The 16,612-nt window shown below is 47.5% G+C and overlaps 2 protein-coding genes across 2 annotated transcripts in view; one reads left to right on the top strand and one right to left on the bottom strand.

The window, feature by feature from the left end:
* The window catches only part of NXN (nucleoredoxin), a 204,370-nt gene extending 196,156 nt beyond the window's left edge, over positions 1 to 8,214 (top strand). The window contains exon 8 of the mRNA XM_049860022.1: positions 1,569 to 8,214. Coding sequence (XP_049715979.1) covers positions 1,569 to 1,751 — 183 coding nt within the window. The 3' untranslated portion in view covers positions 1,752 to 8,214. The remainder of the gene's footprint in view (positions 1 to 1,568) is intronic.
* A 2,857-nt stretch (positions 8,215 to 11,071) lies between these two features.
* MRM3 (mitochondrial rRNA methyltransferase 3) lies at positions 11,072 to 16,596 on the bottom strand. The gene is made up of 4 exons (XM_049860023.1): positions 16,256 to 16,596; positions 15,797 to 16,041; positions 14,366 to 14,533; positions 11,072 to 11,972 (listed from the first exon to the last, which is right to left on the bottom strand). The coding sequence occupies exons 1-4, from the start codon at positions 16,591 to 16,593 to the stop codon at positions 11,431 to 11,433; spliced, it is 1,293 nt and encodes a 430-aa protein (XP_049715980.1). The 5' UTR covers positions 16,594 to 16,596; the 3' UTR covers positions 11,072 to 11,430.
* Between the last annotated feature and the right edge of the window lie 16 nt (positions 16,597 to 16,612).

The following is a 16,612-nucleotide window of genomic DNA, read 5'->3' as shown; positions in this document are numbered from 1 at the left end:
GGCTTGCTCAGAGGGCAAGGGGCGGGGGAGGCAGGATGGTACTTGGCTTGGTCTCGGCCTCCCAGTGAGAACTGGAAGTACAGTATTTGTCCAGGTGTCTCCCGACGGCGGTGGGTTGGGTTCTCCCCTGTTCATCATGAAGATTTTTTATTAACCCAAGTGGAGGGCCTGCATTGGGTGAACAGTGCCAGAGATGTTGAATCACCCAGTGTTATGGATTGAATTGTGTCCCCCAGATTTCTGTGTTGTAAATCCTAGGCTCTACATCTGTGGTTATAATCCCATTTGGGAATGGGTTGTCTTTGTTATGTGAATGAGGCAGGATTAGTGTAGGGTATAACTTGAGTCAATTTCTTTTGAGATATAAAAGAGATTAAACAAGCAAGCAGAGGAGAGATGGGGTAAGACAGATCCCAAGACACAGAGAGATCTCCAAGGAGCCAGGAAACAGAAACTGAAAAAACAAGGACCTTCCTCTAGAGCTGACAGAGGGAGAAAGCCTTCCCTTAGAGCCAGTGCTCTGACTTTGGACTTCTCGCCTCCTAAAGTATGAGAAGATGATTTCCATTTGTTAAAGCCATCCACTCGTGGTATTTTTGTTATAGCAACACCAGATTACTAAGACACCCATCATTGCTGGGAGTATGTGTTGTTTCTGGAAAGAAAAAAACAAAAAGACCATCATCAAGAATCTTCCTAAAGATTTACCCTCTGAGAAAGGAATGTTTTGGTCCCAGAAACCAGTGAGCTGTAAATTTCACGTCTCTTGCCCAGCATCGTTTAGGGCCAAGAAGACCCCAAGCCCTTTCTGTGTAGAGTGGCTCAGGTTTTTTCATTGGCTTAGAATATCATGCATTTTATAGTCAAACAACCTCAGGATGGGGGGTATAAAGTCCATCTTCCATGATCTACCTCCTGGGGGGTCAGCAGTGTGAAAGATAATCGCAAATGTTGCTACCTTACACATCCTTTGCCTTGTCTTTGGATTTCTGTGTTTGCCTTTATATTTGAACAAGGTGATATCTGATACGAGAGATATTCACCTAGACAGCCACTGGGAATGTATGACCAAGTGTCAGCTTCCTTCTGAGATGAGTAGAACTGGCTTCTGAGCTGGCTGGCTGTGCAAGTCCACCCTCCCTGAAACCAGAGGGGACGCTGAGCTGTTTCACTTTAACCATCCAGAGTCGAGGTCCAGAGTGACCACAGAGAAAGCCACAGTGGGGCTGCAAATAACTGAGAGTTGGCTGCAAAAGGCATCAGAGAACATCAATTTTTTAAAAGCAAGTCATGCGAAATACATGGTTAAATTTGTTTTCATTCTAATGAAGAAAGGTGGATTGGGCTAATGCAGAGAGAGAAGTTTAGCAACCAGCCCCCACCACTCCTAGAAGGGCAGGCCCACTGCTCCCTGTTTCAAGGGCCCATCTTTCTTTGATGAGAGCCTGCTCCTAAGGTGATGGAGGGATTCCATTCCCATGGCAGCTGGGGAACCTGGGTCCAAGGAGCTTCTGTATCCTCTTTCTTTAAAACTTACAGGTTTCTCTCTCCCTTCTGGTGACTTCCAGGATGACATGACTGACTCCCTGCGAGATTACACCAACCTGCCCGAGGCGGCCCCTTTGCTCACCATTCTGGACATGTCAGCCCGAGCCAAGTACGTGATGGATGTGGAAGAGATCACCCCCGCCATCGTGGAGGCCTTTGTGAATGACTTCCTAGCAGAAAAGCTCAAACCAGAGCCCATCTAGTGGGCTCCAGCCTCATGAGACGTTATTTAAAACTCAGTCTTCTCCTCCTCCTTCCCTTCCTTCTCTCCGCCCTTGGACTTTTCCAGCGTGTCCTGAGTCGCACAACCCAAGTGTCCAACCTCTCTGTGGTGCCTTGTTTTCTGCGTTAACGCCTCAGCTAGCACCCTGGGGTGCGCACCCTTTAAACAGCCGAAGAACCACCATGTTTGGAGACTCTTCTTGGGCCTCATGAGGATGGCATAACCCAGCCAGAACTGGGACTGCATCACTCTGTATAAGGGTCACTAGCTTGTGATGAAATGTTTGCCAGGGTGTTCTCCAGAGTAAGCATCAAGGGACAGGGCTTAGTTCCTGGTTCGTTCTGACTTTTGTGTCAGCACACCCACACAAAACCTAAGACCCCCAGAAGCGAGCTGTTCACTGATACCTGTCTGTGCAGGTACAGCAGAGAAAGGGCCGCGTCCTCATTGGGCCTCAGCTTGGAGCTGTTGATGAGAACCTCATCTTCTAAGTGACTTAGTCCATCTTGTTCTGAGGAAAAACAGCAGCTTATCAGTGAGCTCTTGGGCAGGGGATCTCCAGATTTTAAAGGAAGCTTGTGTGCGTGCGTGTGTGTGTGTGTGTGTGTGTGTGTGTGTGTGTGTTTTCTGCTGAGAAGAGAGTAGCTAAGATAATGATTCATATAGTAATTGCTTACTTTTATTGAGCTCCTACCATCTGATGAGAGCTTCTGGTTCCTTCCTTATAGTTCTTCCTACCCTTGATCTTGACCTTCTCCAAGTTTCTGCCTTTTCATACGACCAGCCCCTACTATCGTGGACTTTTTGTTAATGAATTCTTCCCCTTGGACATCTTCCCAAGAAACTCAGTCCCGAGTTCTTAGAGGAGCGTGGCTAGCCAGCACAGACCTCTAAGCACAACTCTGTGCCTGGGGTCCCTGGAGCTCTGTGCAGGTGCTTGGGCCAACCTGTGCTCACCCCGTCATGCCCTTTTCTTTTCAAAGCAGAACTAAAGAGAGGCAAGAAATTACCAGAAACCTAGGTTTTTCCTAAGAACCTGCAGAAGGAGCTGTGCCCGAGGGCAGGAGTGAGGGCAGAGGGTATGTCAACAGATAGTATGCTGTGGGTCCCCTGTGCTAGGCCCAGGGTAGCTTGGCCCCTTATTTGAGCTGAAAAATGGCCACAAAAAGGAAAACAACAACAGCCATGTTCTTAGGATTCTGGATGGAGGGCCTTGGCCTGGGAATTCACAAGGGCTTAGCCCACCTCAGTCAAGTGTTCTTTAAACCTTACCCCTGGCTCCACTCTCAGCACTTACCAACCAAGACCACTTATTTGAAATCTCAGCCCCCTGCCCCCTATAAACTGTTGACACTGTTGTTCCTTGCTGAATTGGATTGTTTATTTGTAGCTCAGAGGTACAAAGATAGTTGGTTATTAGATTGTTATTGTCACCAGCCTGGATGTCACTACAATACCTAGTAAGAAATAAAGCAGGCATCTCTGGACGTTACTAACCACGTAGCTGTTCCTGTCCTTAATCACAGACACCATTTGTTAGCTATGTTTCTGCTGTGATGCTGTGCTCTATTAGGATTGGGGAGTTGGGGGTGAGACATAGATACCCTCCTGACTCTCGTTGGACACTTGGTAGCTGTGTGCAGGATTTTCAAGAACCCTCTAACGTGGTCATCTATCAGATTCTCCTGGTGTCCAGAAGCCAGGAAGCTTGTTTCAATTAGAACAGTAGAGTCAGATCCCACGTGTAGCTCTGACCACCACTCTCCTGGTTTGACTTGGCCCTTGATGGAGGCCAAGTGCTCGTAGCATAAGCATCATCGCAGACATGCTCGTTCCTCCTTGTAGGGGAGCCAAGTGCTCTGAAGCCTGAGAAGGCTGGTTGAGGAAACAGATGGAATCACACACCGTTCTTGTGAAGAATGGGCAATGGTTTGAAACCCTTAACTCTAGCTCTGTTCTAGGGTGAAGGACTTCTCTGGGAACCTTGCCAATGTCTCCCGTGGGATGTGGGTGAACGTACTAGGTGGGGTTGACCTCTGTTGGAAGATGGACTGGGATTTCTGCCAATACTCTGTCAGGATTACCTTGTAGTAGTACAGGTAGAGCCCCTTAAAACCAAAATTAAACCCATTGCTATCGATTGGATTCTGACTCATAGCAATCCCATAGGACCCCCATAGGGTTTCCAAGGAGTGGCTGATGGATTCGAACTGCTGACCTTTTGGTTAGCAGCTGAGTTCTTAACCACTGCACCACCAAGGTTGCTAGTGTGCCTCTGCAGCTACTTATCATCTTGGGGCAGCAGGAACACAGCCTAGTGAGGAGTTGCTCTAAGTCGCTGCCATCTCTAAGTCAAGGTCATCTCTGATACGTTGATGGCCTGTCCAGGGCTGACTCTGTACTACCTGCCAGTAATACCAGCTGATGGATCGTGGACACCAGAAGTCATCTTTTAGAGTGGATATGTAGGTTAGTTAAAAATCAGTGAGGAAGGTTTACTTAAAAGGTGCTTTAGCTTTACGTGGTGACTACTTTGGGGAAAAACACACACAAGGATCACTTCACCAATGCCAGTAAAAAATCCCTTTCTCGATACGGAGAGAGAGGTTACTGATCCAAATGAAGTGGGGGGCATGAGTAATTCCCACCAAGCAGCCCCAAAATACCCTAAAATTCTTGTCACTAACTGGAAGCAGGTTAAAACTCCAGTTGTGACATATTCAAGGACTTCCGCCAGCAGCAAGGGAAACCATGCCTTCAGGTGGAGGCAGGAAGGTAACTAAAAAAATGCCACCATAGGGTCCCCAGATTCTGTTGACCACAATGACTTCCAGATCTGATTCTCCGTATTTTCACAACAGAGGTAAGATTTTCTTAACTGTCCCCAACAATAAAAATCTGTTTAAGAAAAAGGTTATGTGTTTGGGATTGGTGTGTGCAGTGAACAGATGTGGATACAGGAGGTGAACAAAAACCAGCTTCTTTTCCAGGAGTGATGTGGCTTCCTGCAAGTGCAATTGTGATTTTATTTTTTCCAAGTGTATCCTTGGAATCAATGGCTCTCACCTGAGCCTAGGGAGCCAGCACTGCTCTCTGCCATCAGCCAAGTTTCAAGTGGTAATTCTTGGTTTTCAGCCAGACTTTATTTTTCCCTGTTGTCTAATTAAAGAACTAAAAAGCTGTTCTCCCCTCTCGTTGCCCTGTTCCAAGTCTGCAGTGATATCACGACATAGCAGGATATGGCCTGGGAACTAATAAAGTTGTTGCAGGTTAGCTTCAGAAGAGTCCAGATGTTTGCAAGTAGACATGCGCAGGGACGCCGTACCCTGGGATACGTAGTGCTAAAGGGGCCTGAGCAGTGTCTGGCCCAGTCCCCACTGGTCATGCAGGCGCAAGCGTGCACACAATGTGTTCACGTCACCTTCCCCTGCCAGCCTGGGCAGGCCCGTGCTTGCCCATTAGGTCTGGAACACCAGTGGGGAACAAATTGTGGGGCAGCCTTGCACACACACAGGACAAAGGAAGTTCAGGAGTGCCCTCTGATTCTCAGGGTGTTGCTGTGTAAACCAAGGACGGACCTGGAGGCCCTGAGCTCAGGAGAATCTTGCACCCCTGTCCTGAAGCAGCTGTATTGAAGAAGTGAGCACTTGGCTACGTGAGTTGCTGATCCCAGGAGGGACAAGAGTATGTCCAGCTTTCCTTCAAACAGGCCGAGGGGAAATTCTTCCGGACAAATGGCTGCTGTCGTTGGTGCTACTGGTCTGTGAGTTGTGTGAGTAGGGCGAAATATTTTCTAGGAAACAAAAGGCTCTATGTAGGAAAGTTTTATATTGGATCTGCTTTGAGTCTTCTGGCTGGGATTTCTCTCTCTAATGGGGGAAAATAGGACATAAGGATGTTCTATGTATGTTTATATGTGAACACGTGAAGATGAAAGCAGGCTTCATTTTTTAGGGCATAAGTGTGTGCCACCGCCTTGACGTTTTGGAGTACCTCCCAAGCCAGGAAATACGTTAGATTTGGGTAGAACTTGTTCTGAGGGATTATTGGATTCCCAGGAAATAATGTGTTAACTGGGAGTCCCTGGGTGGCACAAACAGTTAAGTGCTGGACTATTACCCAAAAGGTCAGCTGTTCAAACCCAGCCAGAGGTGCCGTGAAAGTAAGGCCTGGCGATCTGCTTCTGAACAGTTGCAGCCTTGAAACCCCTATTGTGTGCCTTTCTCTGCACATATGAGGTCACCATGAGTCAGAATCAGCCTGAGGGCAACTAACGACAATGTGCTAACTCATGACAGCCTGTCTCTGGGTCTGTAGGCCAGTGTGCAGCCAAAGTCAGCAGAGGCAGCCTCAAGTCTGGATTTCTGGGTGCTGGTGCCTCACTCAAATAAGCCACCCACACGTGACAGAACCAGGATACAGAAGGAGACATGACCTTGGGACCTGGGGCCACAAAAATAAATCTTTGGACATCAGAAGATATGGAAGTCCCCAGCCAATCAGGAGCAACACTGCAGGCCTAGTCCATATGTGCTTCCTTCCCATCAGAGGTGCAAGGGAGGCAGGCGACCAGACCCTGCTGCAGCCATCTGCTCCCCAACTTTTGTTTCCTTCTTGCTTTTTGAAGCAGCAGCCACCTTAGTAATGACCTGCTCCAAATCTGAGGCTTCAATCGGGAAACCTTGATGTTCAGTGGAAGGAGCCCTGGTGACATGGTGGTTAAGTGCTCTGCTACTAACCAAAAGGTCAGCGGTTTGAAACGAGCTGTTCCACAGGAGAAAGACGTGGCAGTCTGCTTCCTTGAAGATTACAGCCTTGAAAACCCTATGGGTATTTCTACTCTGTCCAATAGGGTCGCTATGAGTCAGAATCCATTCTAGACAACGAGTTTGGTTTGATAATCGTCCATCAGGCACCAGAATTTTTCAGTCCTGCTTGGCCACTGAGCAGGAGCACCAGCATCCTGAAGCTTTCGGGGATGACTCAGGTTGCAGCTGCTACCTCAACTCCTCGAATGTAACATGCATGGTTCGCTAGTTCAGAGACCTTTTAATGTCATCCAGGGCAATATATCAATTTAATCATTAATTTGGCTTCTAGCTTAATCTTTGTGCGTTCACTAATGAAGAGAGGAAATATCTTGGAGTTTAAAGGTGGCTACCCACCATATAGGTGTTCCCTTGAAAAAAAAAAGTGAGCCACCTCCATGTCTGTTTCTGCAGACAGGTTGGCCAAGAGGGTAGCCTGAGGCCACAGAAACTTTGGATAAGGGCACCCTCCAGGGTCTCTGTGGTGGAAAGGCAAGAGAAGTGGAGCTAAGAGGTAGTGACATCTGATGTTGCTATTAACCCTGGGACGAGCGGTAGACGGTCCGAAGCGAAACTGGTGGAAACCAGTCCCCAGAGGTCTGTTTATCCTCTGGGCCTTGAAGACCAGGATTCTAACCAGGAGCAAGCAGCCGTAGCTGCCTTCTCCCTGCCCTGAGGTGCTAACTGAATGGTGGTGCAGGGGGGCCCCAGTGTGAGTTCCAGGTATCAGGACATCAGTGTTTTCCCGGTCCGTTCAGGAGGGAAAACTGCTAGTTTTCTCTGCTGCTGCCGCGTCCCTGTACACTTCCCTCTTAGCTTTTGTTCCCAATACCCTTGTGTGCTTTAGATTCTTTCTTCTGCCAAGATCCAGTGTGTGACTACCTGGATGGTTCTCCAACCCTAACAGCACCAGCTCTATGCGTAAATAGCTTGCAAAATGCCCTCTGTAGGTGGAGGGAGACTTTTGACTTCATTCTTCTTTCCCCTTTTCAACAATTTAAAACCAGGAAAGACACCCAACCCTTCCCTTCAGCTTTGGGAGTGGTTTCAGAGATGTGGCCTGCCACCTTGTGGCAGAAATCACTACTACAGCTGTGCCTCCACACAAAGGCAAAGGTGGGGAGCTTGGCCAATCTTGTGACAATATTTATCTTTCAGCCAAGCAATGTGTTTTTCTTGTCATATATCGCTCAGTTTTTATTCCCATTTCCTGGGGAAATGGTAACAGAACAAATGTTGGCCTCAAAACTAAAAAGAATTCTAGATTTTCCAGTATCACTCAGCAAACAAGAGCTTTCATTGTTATCAATGTTTCAGTCCATTAACGACCATTTGCTTCCTCTGTTGCCATTTTAAAGAAAGGAAAATTTGCCTCTCCCCCCACCTCCTCCCCTTCCTGGGCTAAATTATGCCCACAAATACACAAAAGAACTCATAAGCCATTGTACATAAGCCATTGACTAGAATGTGAATGGACTGCAAATTTCTTTTCCCTCATACACCCAGAATAAAATGGGCTTAAAATTATTTGCCATGTTTAGTGTTTTGCATTGCTGTTTTTCCAAAGTATAGAGTTTGTTCTTTCCCTTTTATTTTGTAACCAAGATCAGCAGGAACAAAAACCCAGGGACACAAAATGCTGGAGAGATGTGAGTTTCCTTTTAGCGACTTCTGTTCCCTTAAAAGCACTTTCTAAGGTGTTGCAGGAGACCAGATGTAAACAGCAGCCAGAGGTACAGCCTCTCTGGGATCCCTTCCATACTCAGCTGCTGGTGCCACAGACCACGCACCCCTTTCGATTCTTACGTAAACTTGTAAAGTTTGCTGATCATGCAAGGTGCTCCCTGCAGCCTTTCTGGGAGCACTGCAGTATGAAGGCTCTTCTACTTTCTGAAAGTTGACTGGAGTCGAGGGGCTCAAGAACCATCCATGGGCTTGACCCCACAGCTGTTGTTGTATGCTGTCAAGTTGATTTCAACTCACAGGGACCCCGTAGGACAGAGTGGAGCTGTCCTATAGGGTTTTCTAGGCTGTAATCTTTACAGGAGCAGGTCGCCAGATCTTTTCTCCCTCGGAGCCACTGGTGGGTCCTAACCACTGACATTTTAGTTACCAGCCAAGCACTTAGCCACTGCGCCACCACAGCTCCTTTTTGAACCCACAACTAGATATATCTATTTTGGGAAGAGAAGCTGAGTCACATCAAACCCTTCTTCCCAGCAGTTATCAGCACTCCATTTGCACCGGGCATTTGTGTGGAGCCCTGGGCAGGCCCAGACCAGAGCAGGACAGGAGAGAAGCAGCCCAGGCTAGTCAGCTGGAGCGGGCACAACCAACGAAGCAGGGCTGTTCCTGCCAACACCTCTCACCTCAGACACACCGAGGCAATTCTACCCTGCCACCTGGGGCGCAGATCACACTGGATCACTCGGCTCCCCAGAGAGGAAGTTTTATTGGGTCATGATCATTTTCCTCAGGCATGGCAAGGGAACTCCTGGGCACTCCTGGAATGAGCAGCTGAAGGGCTCCCAACCATGGCCAGATCCCCTGTGCGGAAGGAATGTGGTCAAACCACACTGCCTGTGTCATCCTCATCCTTGTGTTCTTTGTGGTTGCCAAAGCGGTGCTTGACAGGAATCCCACATTCCAGTTCCACCCACCCCCTTCCCACAGTTACAAACCAGGTGATTACCGCCTGCATCTATCTCCTGGCAGGCACCAGGTAAGGATCTAGCTTGCCCTGGTCCCAGGGGCTTGTGAAAAGAGCAGCAGGGTCCTGCTACAGTACTGCCGTGAAGAACAACCCAAATAAGACGCCAGCGTTGTGGGCCAGAGCACCCTGGGCTCTCATCCTCACAACCTCTCCTGCAGGAGCACTCTGAGGCCTCTGCTCACATGGCATCCAGCAGCACTGGAATTTTCCCAAGCACTTTGATTCCTCTATGCAGGAGGGGGAATTAAATGTCAGTAAGTAACCTGAGTCATCTTTAACTAAAACTTACACGAAGCAGGACTAGCAGCAGGGAGCAAGTAAACGGTGCGGCTTACCTGAGGGGTGCAAGGTTCAGCTGAAGATTTTAAAACTCTGTTGCCTCCTTCTCTGCATAAAGAGTCCTCAAAAAGATAGCTGCGGAGGTGCTAAGAGGGTATGACCCACCTGATGAATTAAGCTACTTTTACTGATCATCAAAAAGGGGAAAAACTGCCTTACATGTAGTAAACGGTGGTTGTTTACATCAAGGACCTAAACAATGTGAGATTGGTATATCCAACCCAAAAGAACAGCTAGCTGTTGAAGGTTATGGCTGGTAGCCCTTTACTTCCTGAGTTATTAATCTCTTAGCAATGTCCTCATCACTAGGCCAAAGGTTGAAAAACAGGCACTGAGACCACCAGCAACACTTACTCCATGAAACACGCTGTAATATAATGTGCTGGCTCCACACAGGACCAATGGTGGGAATGAGTGACTCGGCCACCAGCACCACAGCCTTAGCCATGGCATATGAGCCGCACTCGATGACTGCAATTCGTCCGGTAGCTGTCACGGAAATGGGCCTCCCTCCCCAAGACGACGCCTTCAGTAACTTTCTGGGCACAAGTAAGCTCCTTGGGGGACCTTTTTTTTTTATAATAACTTTTATTAAGCTTCAAGTGAACGTTTACAAATCCAATCAGTCTGTCACATATAAGTTTACATACATCTCACTCCCTACTCCCACTTACTCTCCCCGTCTTGAGTCAGCCCTTTCAGTCTCTCCTTTCTTGACAATTTTGCCGGCTTCCCTCTCTCTATCCTCCCATCCCCCCTCCAGACAAGAGTTGCCAACACAATCTCAAGTGTCCACCTGATATAATTAGCTCACTCTTCATCAGCGTCTCTCTCCCACCCGCTGACCAGTCCCTTTCAATTCTGATGAGTTGTCTTCGGGGATGGTTCCTGTCCTGTGTCAACTGAAGGTCTGGGGACCATGGCCGCTGGGATTCCTCCAGTCTCAGTCAGACCATTAAGTTTGGTCTTCTTATGAGAATTTGGGGTCTGCATCCCACTGATCTCCTGCTCCCTCAGGGGTCCTCTGCTGAGCTCCCTGTCAGGGCAGTCATCGATTGTGGCCGGGCACCAACTAGTTCTTCTGGTCTCAGGATGATGTAGGTCTCTGGTTCATGTGGCCCTGTCTCTTGGGCTCTTAGTTGTCATGTGGGCTTGGTGTTCTTCATTTTCCTTTGCTCCAGGTGGGTTGAGACCAATTGCTGCATCTTAGATGGCTGCTTGTTAGCATTTAAGACCCCAGACGCCACATTTCAAAGTGGGATGCAGAATGATTTCATAATAGAATTATTTTGCCAATTGACTTAGAAGTCCCCGCAAACCATGTTCCCCAGACCCCCGCGCTTGCTCCGCTGAGCTTTGAAGCATTCATTTTATCTGGGGGACCACTTTTAAAAGCATGTAATGCACACTTAGGCTGTGTGAGTATGTTTGTGGTGTCACAAAAAAAAAAAAAAAAAAAAAAGCATGACTGAAACAGTGTAAAAACAGTAACCACCAAATTGGTAGTGAGATGGGAGCTCCTGGGAAGGATCTTGACCTTTGTTATTTTTGGAGATATGCAGAAATTCGTGGACTTTCTTATTTTTCCAGTAGCCATATATTGGTATCATGCCTACTTCTTGCCTCCTGAATATGGCCTGGGAAGCCCAGAGAAAATACTCAGAGAGAGGAAAATGGCTTCCCCAGCTCACACACTGCTCTCCAGGTACAAACAATCCCACATGTACCTAACAACTCTCCCAGAGGTAAGAGAAGCTAGAGAGTCCCTTAGACTGAGAAAGGATGTCCATGTCCCCGCCTCAGTGGGAACTCCTGCCCCTGCTCAAGTGTTCCTCCCTGACCCGCAGTTGTCTTTTTCCTTCGAAAAGCAAGATGCTGGCAGCCATGGCCGAGTTCAGGCTGTCCATACCAGGCACAACAGGGATCAGCAGCCTCTTGCCCCCAGTGCTCTCGGCCAGCTCTAGGGACTCCAGGCTCACTCCGTGAGTCTCCCCACCTATTACCACTGCCGCTGGGGCCTCTGTCCAGTCCAAGTCGTAGCTCTGGACCTCAAGGTCAGGAATCCAGTCTTTCTTGGCTCCAGTTTCTAGATCATCTTCTTCCTCCTCCTCATACTTGTGAAATTTCAGGAATCGTCGGTCACATACCCAGCCGTGGTTGCTGGCTTTATTAGACAGCTGGGCCTGAGCATAAAGGCCACAGTTGTCAGCCACAAAGACCCGGGTGTCAGTGGGCAGGTAGTTAGGAATTGCTTCCCATTCCAGATTGTTGATAATGGGCACCTGGAAATGCGCACCCATACCTGCCCGCAGCACTTTGGGCTCCCAGACATCCACACAGCCTAGAAAATAAAAACACAGGATCAAATCAAGATTGCACAACCTGTTCCAGACTAGAGAGCTTTGGAATAAGTCGGAATAATTCTGTGTACAGGAGATAAAACAAAAGGTTATTGTCAGAGCCTTCCTGAGAGCTGAGACCTTCTGCTTCACTGATGATGGCAGTGTCCAGCAAAGGGACTAAATGATTCATTTCTGCCAGTGCTAAGAACAGATTTTATTCATACCTCCAACATTTACCATGCACATGTGCCAGATGTTGTATGCAAAGAGAATTAAAGCCTCCAATCTCAAGAAGCTTATGGTACAGTGCGCGGTGAGGCTTGGAATGATATTGAAACAGGTGACTACAATAGCAGTAATAACTGATGTAAAAGAAGCATGAACAGGATAATAGAAAATCCTTGTACAAAGCAGCAAAGACATCTACGAGAACCTGACACTGCTGGATCTTGAAGAACAGCAAGAGCTTGTTGGAGAAAGATCCAGGCAGGGGACAAAGTTAAGAAAGGGGAAGCTTGCCACAGTCCAAGAACTACAAGTAAGGTGACCAAGCCAATTAATAGGTGGGAGTGTGGTAGAGATCAGATGAGAGGCAGGCAGGGATCAACTTAAAGGAGACTGGGGATGTTAGGCCGAGAGGTTTTGGATTTTATTCCGAAGACAATATAATTCCATGGAAAGATTTTAAGTAAAGGAGTGACAGAATCTGATTTATGTTTTAGAAAGACCCATCTGGCTTTAATGTTGAATCTGAATTGGTGCAGGGAACACAGCAGAGACGGGGAAATTAATTAAGAGGCAACTGCAGTAATCCAGGAGAAATGATGAGAATCAGTCAAGACACCAGTCTTGTGGTTCACATACATACCCACTCTCCCACACCACAGTAGGAAGGCTAGAAAGAAATGGTGCACAGAAGAGCCTATGACTTTACAGTATAGTCGTGCACTAAATCCAAGCACTTCTATGCACTAGCAGAATGGCAGACACTTGGCCTTTCCCAGGGCCCACCAAGGGCAGACTGGGAGAGAAGGCACTACCTGGCACCTTGCCCTGACTGCACCACATACCTACCATCCTCCCCTGACTTGTTAGCACGAGTCTCCTCACTATAAGTTATTTTAAAAATTAATTTGTCAAACTTCAGGCTAGCTTAACTTAGGCAAACCAGGTTTAAAGGGAAAACAAGACAAGAGGTGGAGCTGTGCCCATACATACCCCAACCATGGCTTCTCCCAACCACTGTAGGGAACCAGAGGTGGGAGTAGGGCTGTATGCCAGGAGGTGGGGGAGAGAGACCAGAGAGGGACCCAGACTCACGAAGGGAACTATCCAGTCTGACCCTGCCGCAGTGGGGAGTAAGACAAGATGAGATTTACCTTCATGACCTTGATACTAAGCACTGCCCCAAATATTTTCTACTCTTTCTTCCTTATCTCTTATATACCGGTCACCAGTATGGATGTGAAAACCAGTCTGGATTATAAAAACACTTCCAAAACCACATATGCTCTCAGAGTACTCAACAACGGGAGATGGGGCACATATAAGTGGGCACTGATGATGGAACCCCAGCACCCAGCTATCATGCTGGCAAAGAAATGCACTCCAACAAGGTGTGACTATGGAGTAAGAGTTGAAAGGAGCAATTTAGGCAAGTCTCAGCAATGGGTGCCACTATGTTTACATTTAATGGTAACTTGGGTGTTTCTGATGAACGATACTCTCCCTCCCAGCCTCCCCACAAGCTGTAATAGGCACTGTAGGCATGTCCCAACTGTTGGGCAAGTCTGTTTAGAACCAAGCCTATTAACCCCCCTTTATGATGAGAGGAGTGAGAACTGTAATGAGGCTAATTTGTGCGTGGGGGTGTAACCCATCCCAAGGCTAAGGGAAATGTATCATAATTGCATAATCATACTCTGTCGACACCCTCCCTTTCACAGGGTTCACAGAATGTCAAGAGTTAGGCAGGTCTCACACACCCAACAATTTGGGAACTCAAGCTCGTTAAATAAAAGACCTGAAACCGAGTGTTAAAATTGGCATCTATCACTTTCTCTTGATTCATTTAAAATTCTTTAATAACCTTGCAAGTGCCAAAATATATATTTTAAAAACCAGTTATTTACTGAATTATTTATTGTGTGCCAGACACAGTGCTAAGTACTTTATGTTCATCATCTCACTTAATTCTCTAAACAACCCTATGAGATCAATTCCATTATTATTCCCACTTTACAGATGAGGAAACTGACACTCAGAATATTGCTCATGGACATACAGCTAGTAAAGGGCAGATCTAAGATTCGAACCCACGTGTGTCTGCCCAGAGTCCTAGCTCATTTAGAAATGGCCAACTAGTCCACCCAGTTATTACTAGTGCCCTTACCTTTGGTGAGTAATACTTTGCTGCAGCCTGCCCCAGCAGCAGATCTCAGAATCGTCCCCAGGTTCCCAGGGTCACGGAGATTGTCACAAATCAACAATAAGGGCAGTGAATGATGAAGCTGAGTTTCTGGATATGTCATCTTAACATAGTCAGGCTTGGCAAAAATCCCTGAGAAAACAAAACAGGAGGTTCACTTGTCTCATGTGGGCATGGGGAGTAATTTGACTTTTTGTTTATTTATTATTCTTTATATATCCTGGCAGGAGTTTTAAGGAAATGGAGAGCTAAATCTTTTGGTAAACATTTTCTTAATTTTGTTTGACATTAAAGATTGAAGAAAGAAGAACTAGATGGTGCCCGGCTATAACCGATGACTGCCCTGACAGGGAACACAACAGAGAACCCCTGAGGGAGCAGGAGAACAGTGGGATGCAGACCCCAGATTCTCATAAAAAGACCAGACTTATGGTCTGACTGAGACTGGAAGGACCCCGGTGGTCATGGCCCCCAGACCTTCCGTTGGCCCAGAACAGGAACCGTTCCCAAAGCCAACTCTTCAGACAGGGTTTGGACTGGACAATGGGATGCAGAGGGATGCTGGTAAGGAGTGAGCTTCTTGGATCGGGTGGACACTTGAAACTATGTTGGCATCTCCTGCCTGGAGGGGAGATGAGAGGGTTGAGGGCATTAGAAGCTGGTGAAATGGACATGAAGAGAGTGAAGGGAGGGAGCGAACTGTCTCATTAGGGGGAGAGTAATTGGGAATATGTCACAAGGTGTATATAAGTTTTTGTGTGAGAGACTGACTTGATTTGTAAACTTTCACTTAGAGCACAATAAAAATCATAAAAAAAAAAAAGGGATTGAAGAAGTGACCTAAAAACATAAAGTCTGAAGAAAAGTGGTTATTTCTAGTGACTGTAAAGAGCCATTATACAAATGGTGGCAAAACCTGGCTTCAGTTTCCAGTGGAAGTATTGTAACATGCATACGTTTGAGAACCGTATTGGGGGGGGGGGGGCGGTATCTTAAGAAAAGGATAGGCAATAATATCTTGAATTCAGTTTAAATAAAATTTGTTGCCCTAAGGCAAGATCAGAGGCCCTGATGGGTGCAGTGGTTAAGAGATTGGCTGCTAACCAAAAGGTCAGCAGTTTGAATCCACCAGCTGCACCTTAGAAACCCTATGGGGCAGTTCTACTCTGTCCTATAGGATTGCTATGAGTTGGAATCAACTTGGCGGCAATGGGTTGGTTTTGGTTTTTTAAGACAAGGTCAAATAATTGTAGGTCAACAATGGACTCAAACATACCAAAGACTGTGAACACCAGGCAATGTTTCATTCTGTTATACACAGTCACCACGAATAGGAACCAATTCCATGGCAACTAACAACATTAACTCCTAGTGACACACTGCGTAACCACTGACCCATTATTCCTTGTGGCGTGACCAGGTCGGACCAGTCCTTGATATCCTCAAATTTCACCTTAATAAGGCTGACACTTTTCAGCTTATCCACGGGCAGCTCCTTTATGTATTCCAGACGGCTAAAGAAAAAAGTCTTTGGCACAGCACCGGCCTTGAGAGCATCGGCAATCAACCTGCGACCCTCCAGCAGTATCTTCCCTTTCTTTTCCCGAAACGGCCTGGACTTAACTATTGTCATGACACTGCTATAGGTGGAAACAAAAAGACGGGTAATTACTAACTCTTGTTATCAAGGGTCACCTAGCTCTAACAGTCACAAAGAGTTTCACAAAAACAGAAACAAACGAATTCCAAGAGAGACACCTCTGCTTTCCTCCATCAGTAAGACAAGGAGGTTAACGTCCGGCCCGAGCCGGGAAGAGAAATGGGAATACTTGGCAAGCTTTGGGAACACATCACCTCAGCCTCTTGTCCCCGGGAAAAGCTTTGTCGTAGCGAAGGCCCGACTCTTCCCAGGAGCCGGGCGTAGGATGCGAGGGCACCTGAAGCGGCTGCTGTTGCCGTTCCTGGGGACTGGCCTCAGGTGCCGCCTTCCGGGGCTGCTGCCCCCGACCCGGCTTCCGCTCTACAACCTGTCCGCCTGGAAGCACCACTCTCACCGGGCTCCTCCGCAGTGCCCGGACCCAGCGCCTAGCGTCGACGTCCCAAGCCTGGACCACTGGCAGCAGTGGCCGCACGGCGCATCCCACTCCCTTCACCAGCGCCGCCATCTTCCCCTGGGTCCGGCGCTGCGTCATGTGAGCGCGCCAGCGGCGC

The sequence above is a fragment of the Elephas maximus genome, chromosome 19 (assembly GCF_024166365.1).
Source record: "Elephas maximus indicus isolate mEleMax1 chromosome 19, mEleMax1 primary haplotype, whole genome shotgun sequence".
Taxonomy (NCBI): domain Eukaryota; kingdom Metazoa; phylum Chordata; class Mammalia; order Proboscidea; family Elephantidae; genus Elephas; species Elephas maximus.
This window is presented reverse-complemented; position numbering and strand designations above follow the sequence as displayed.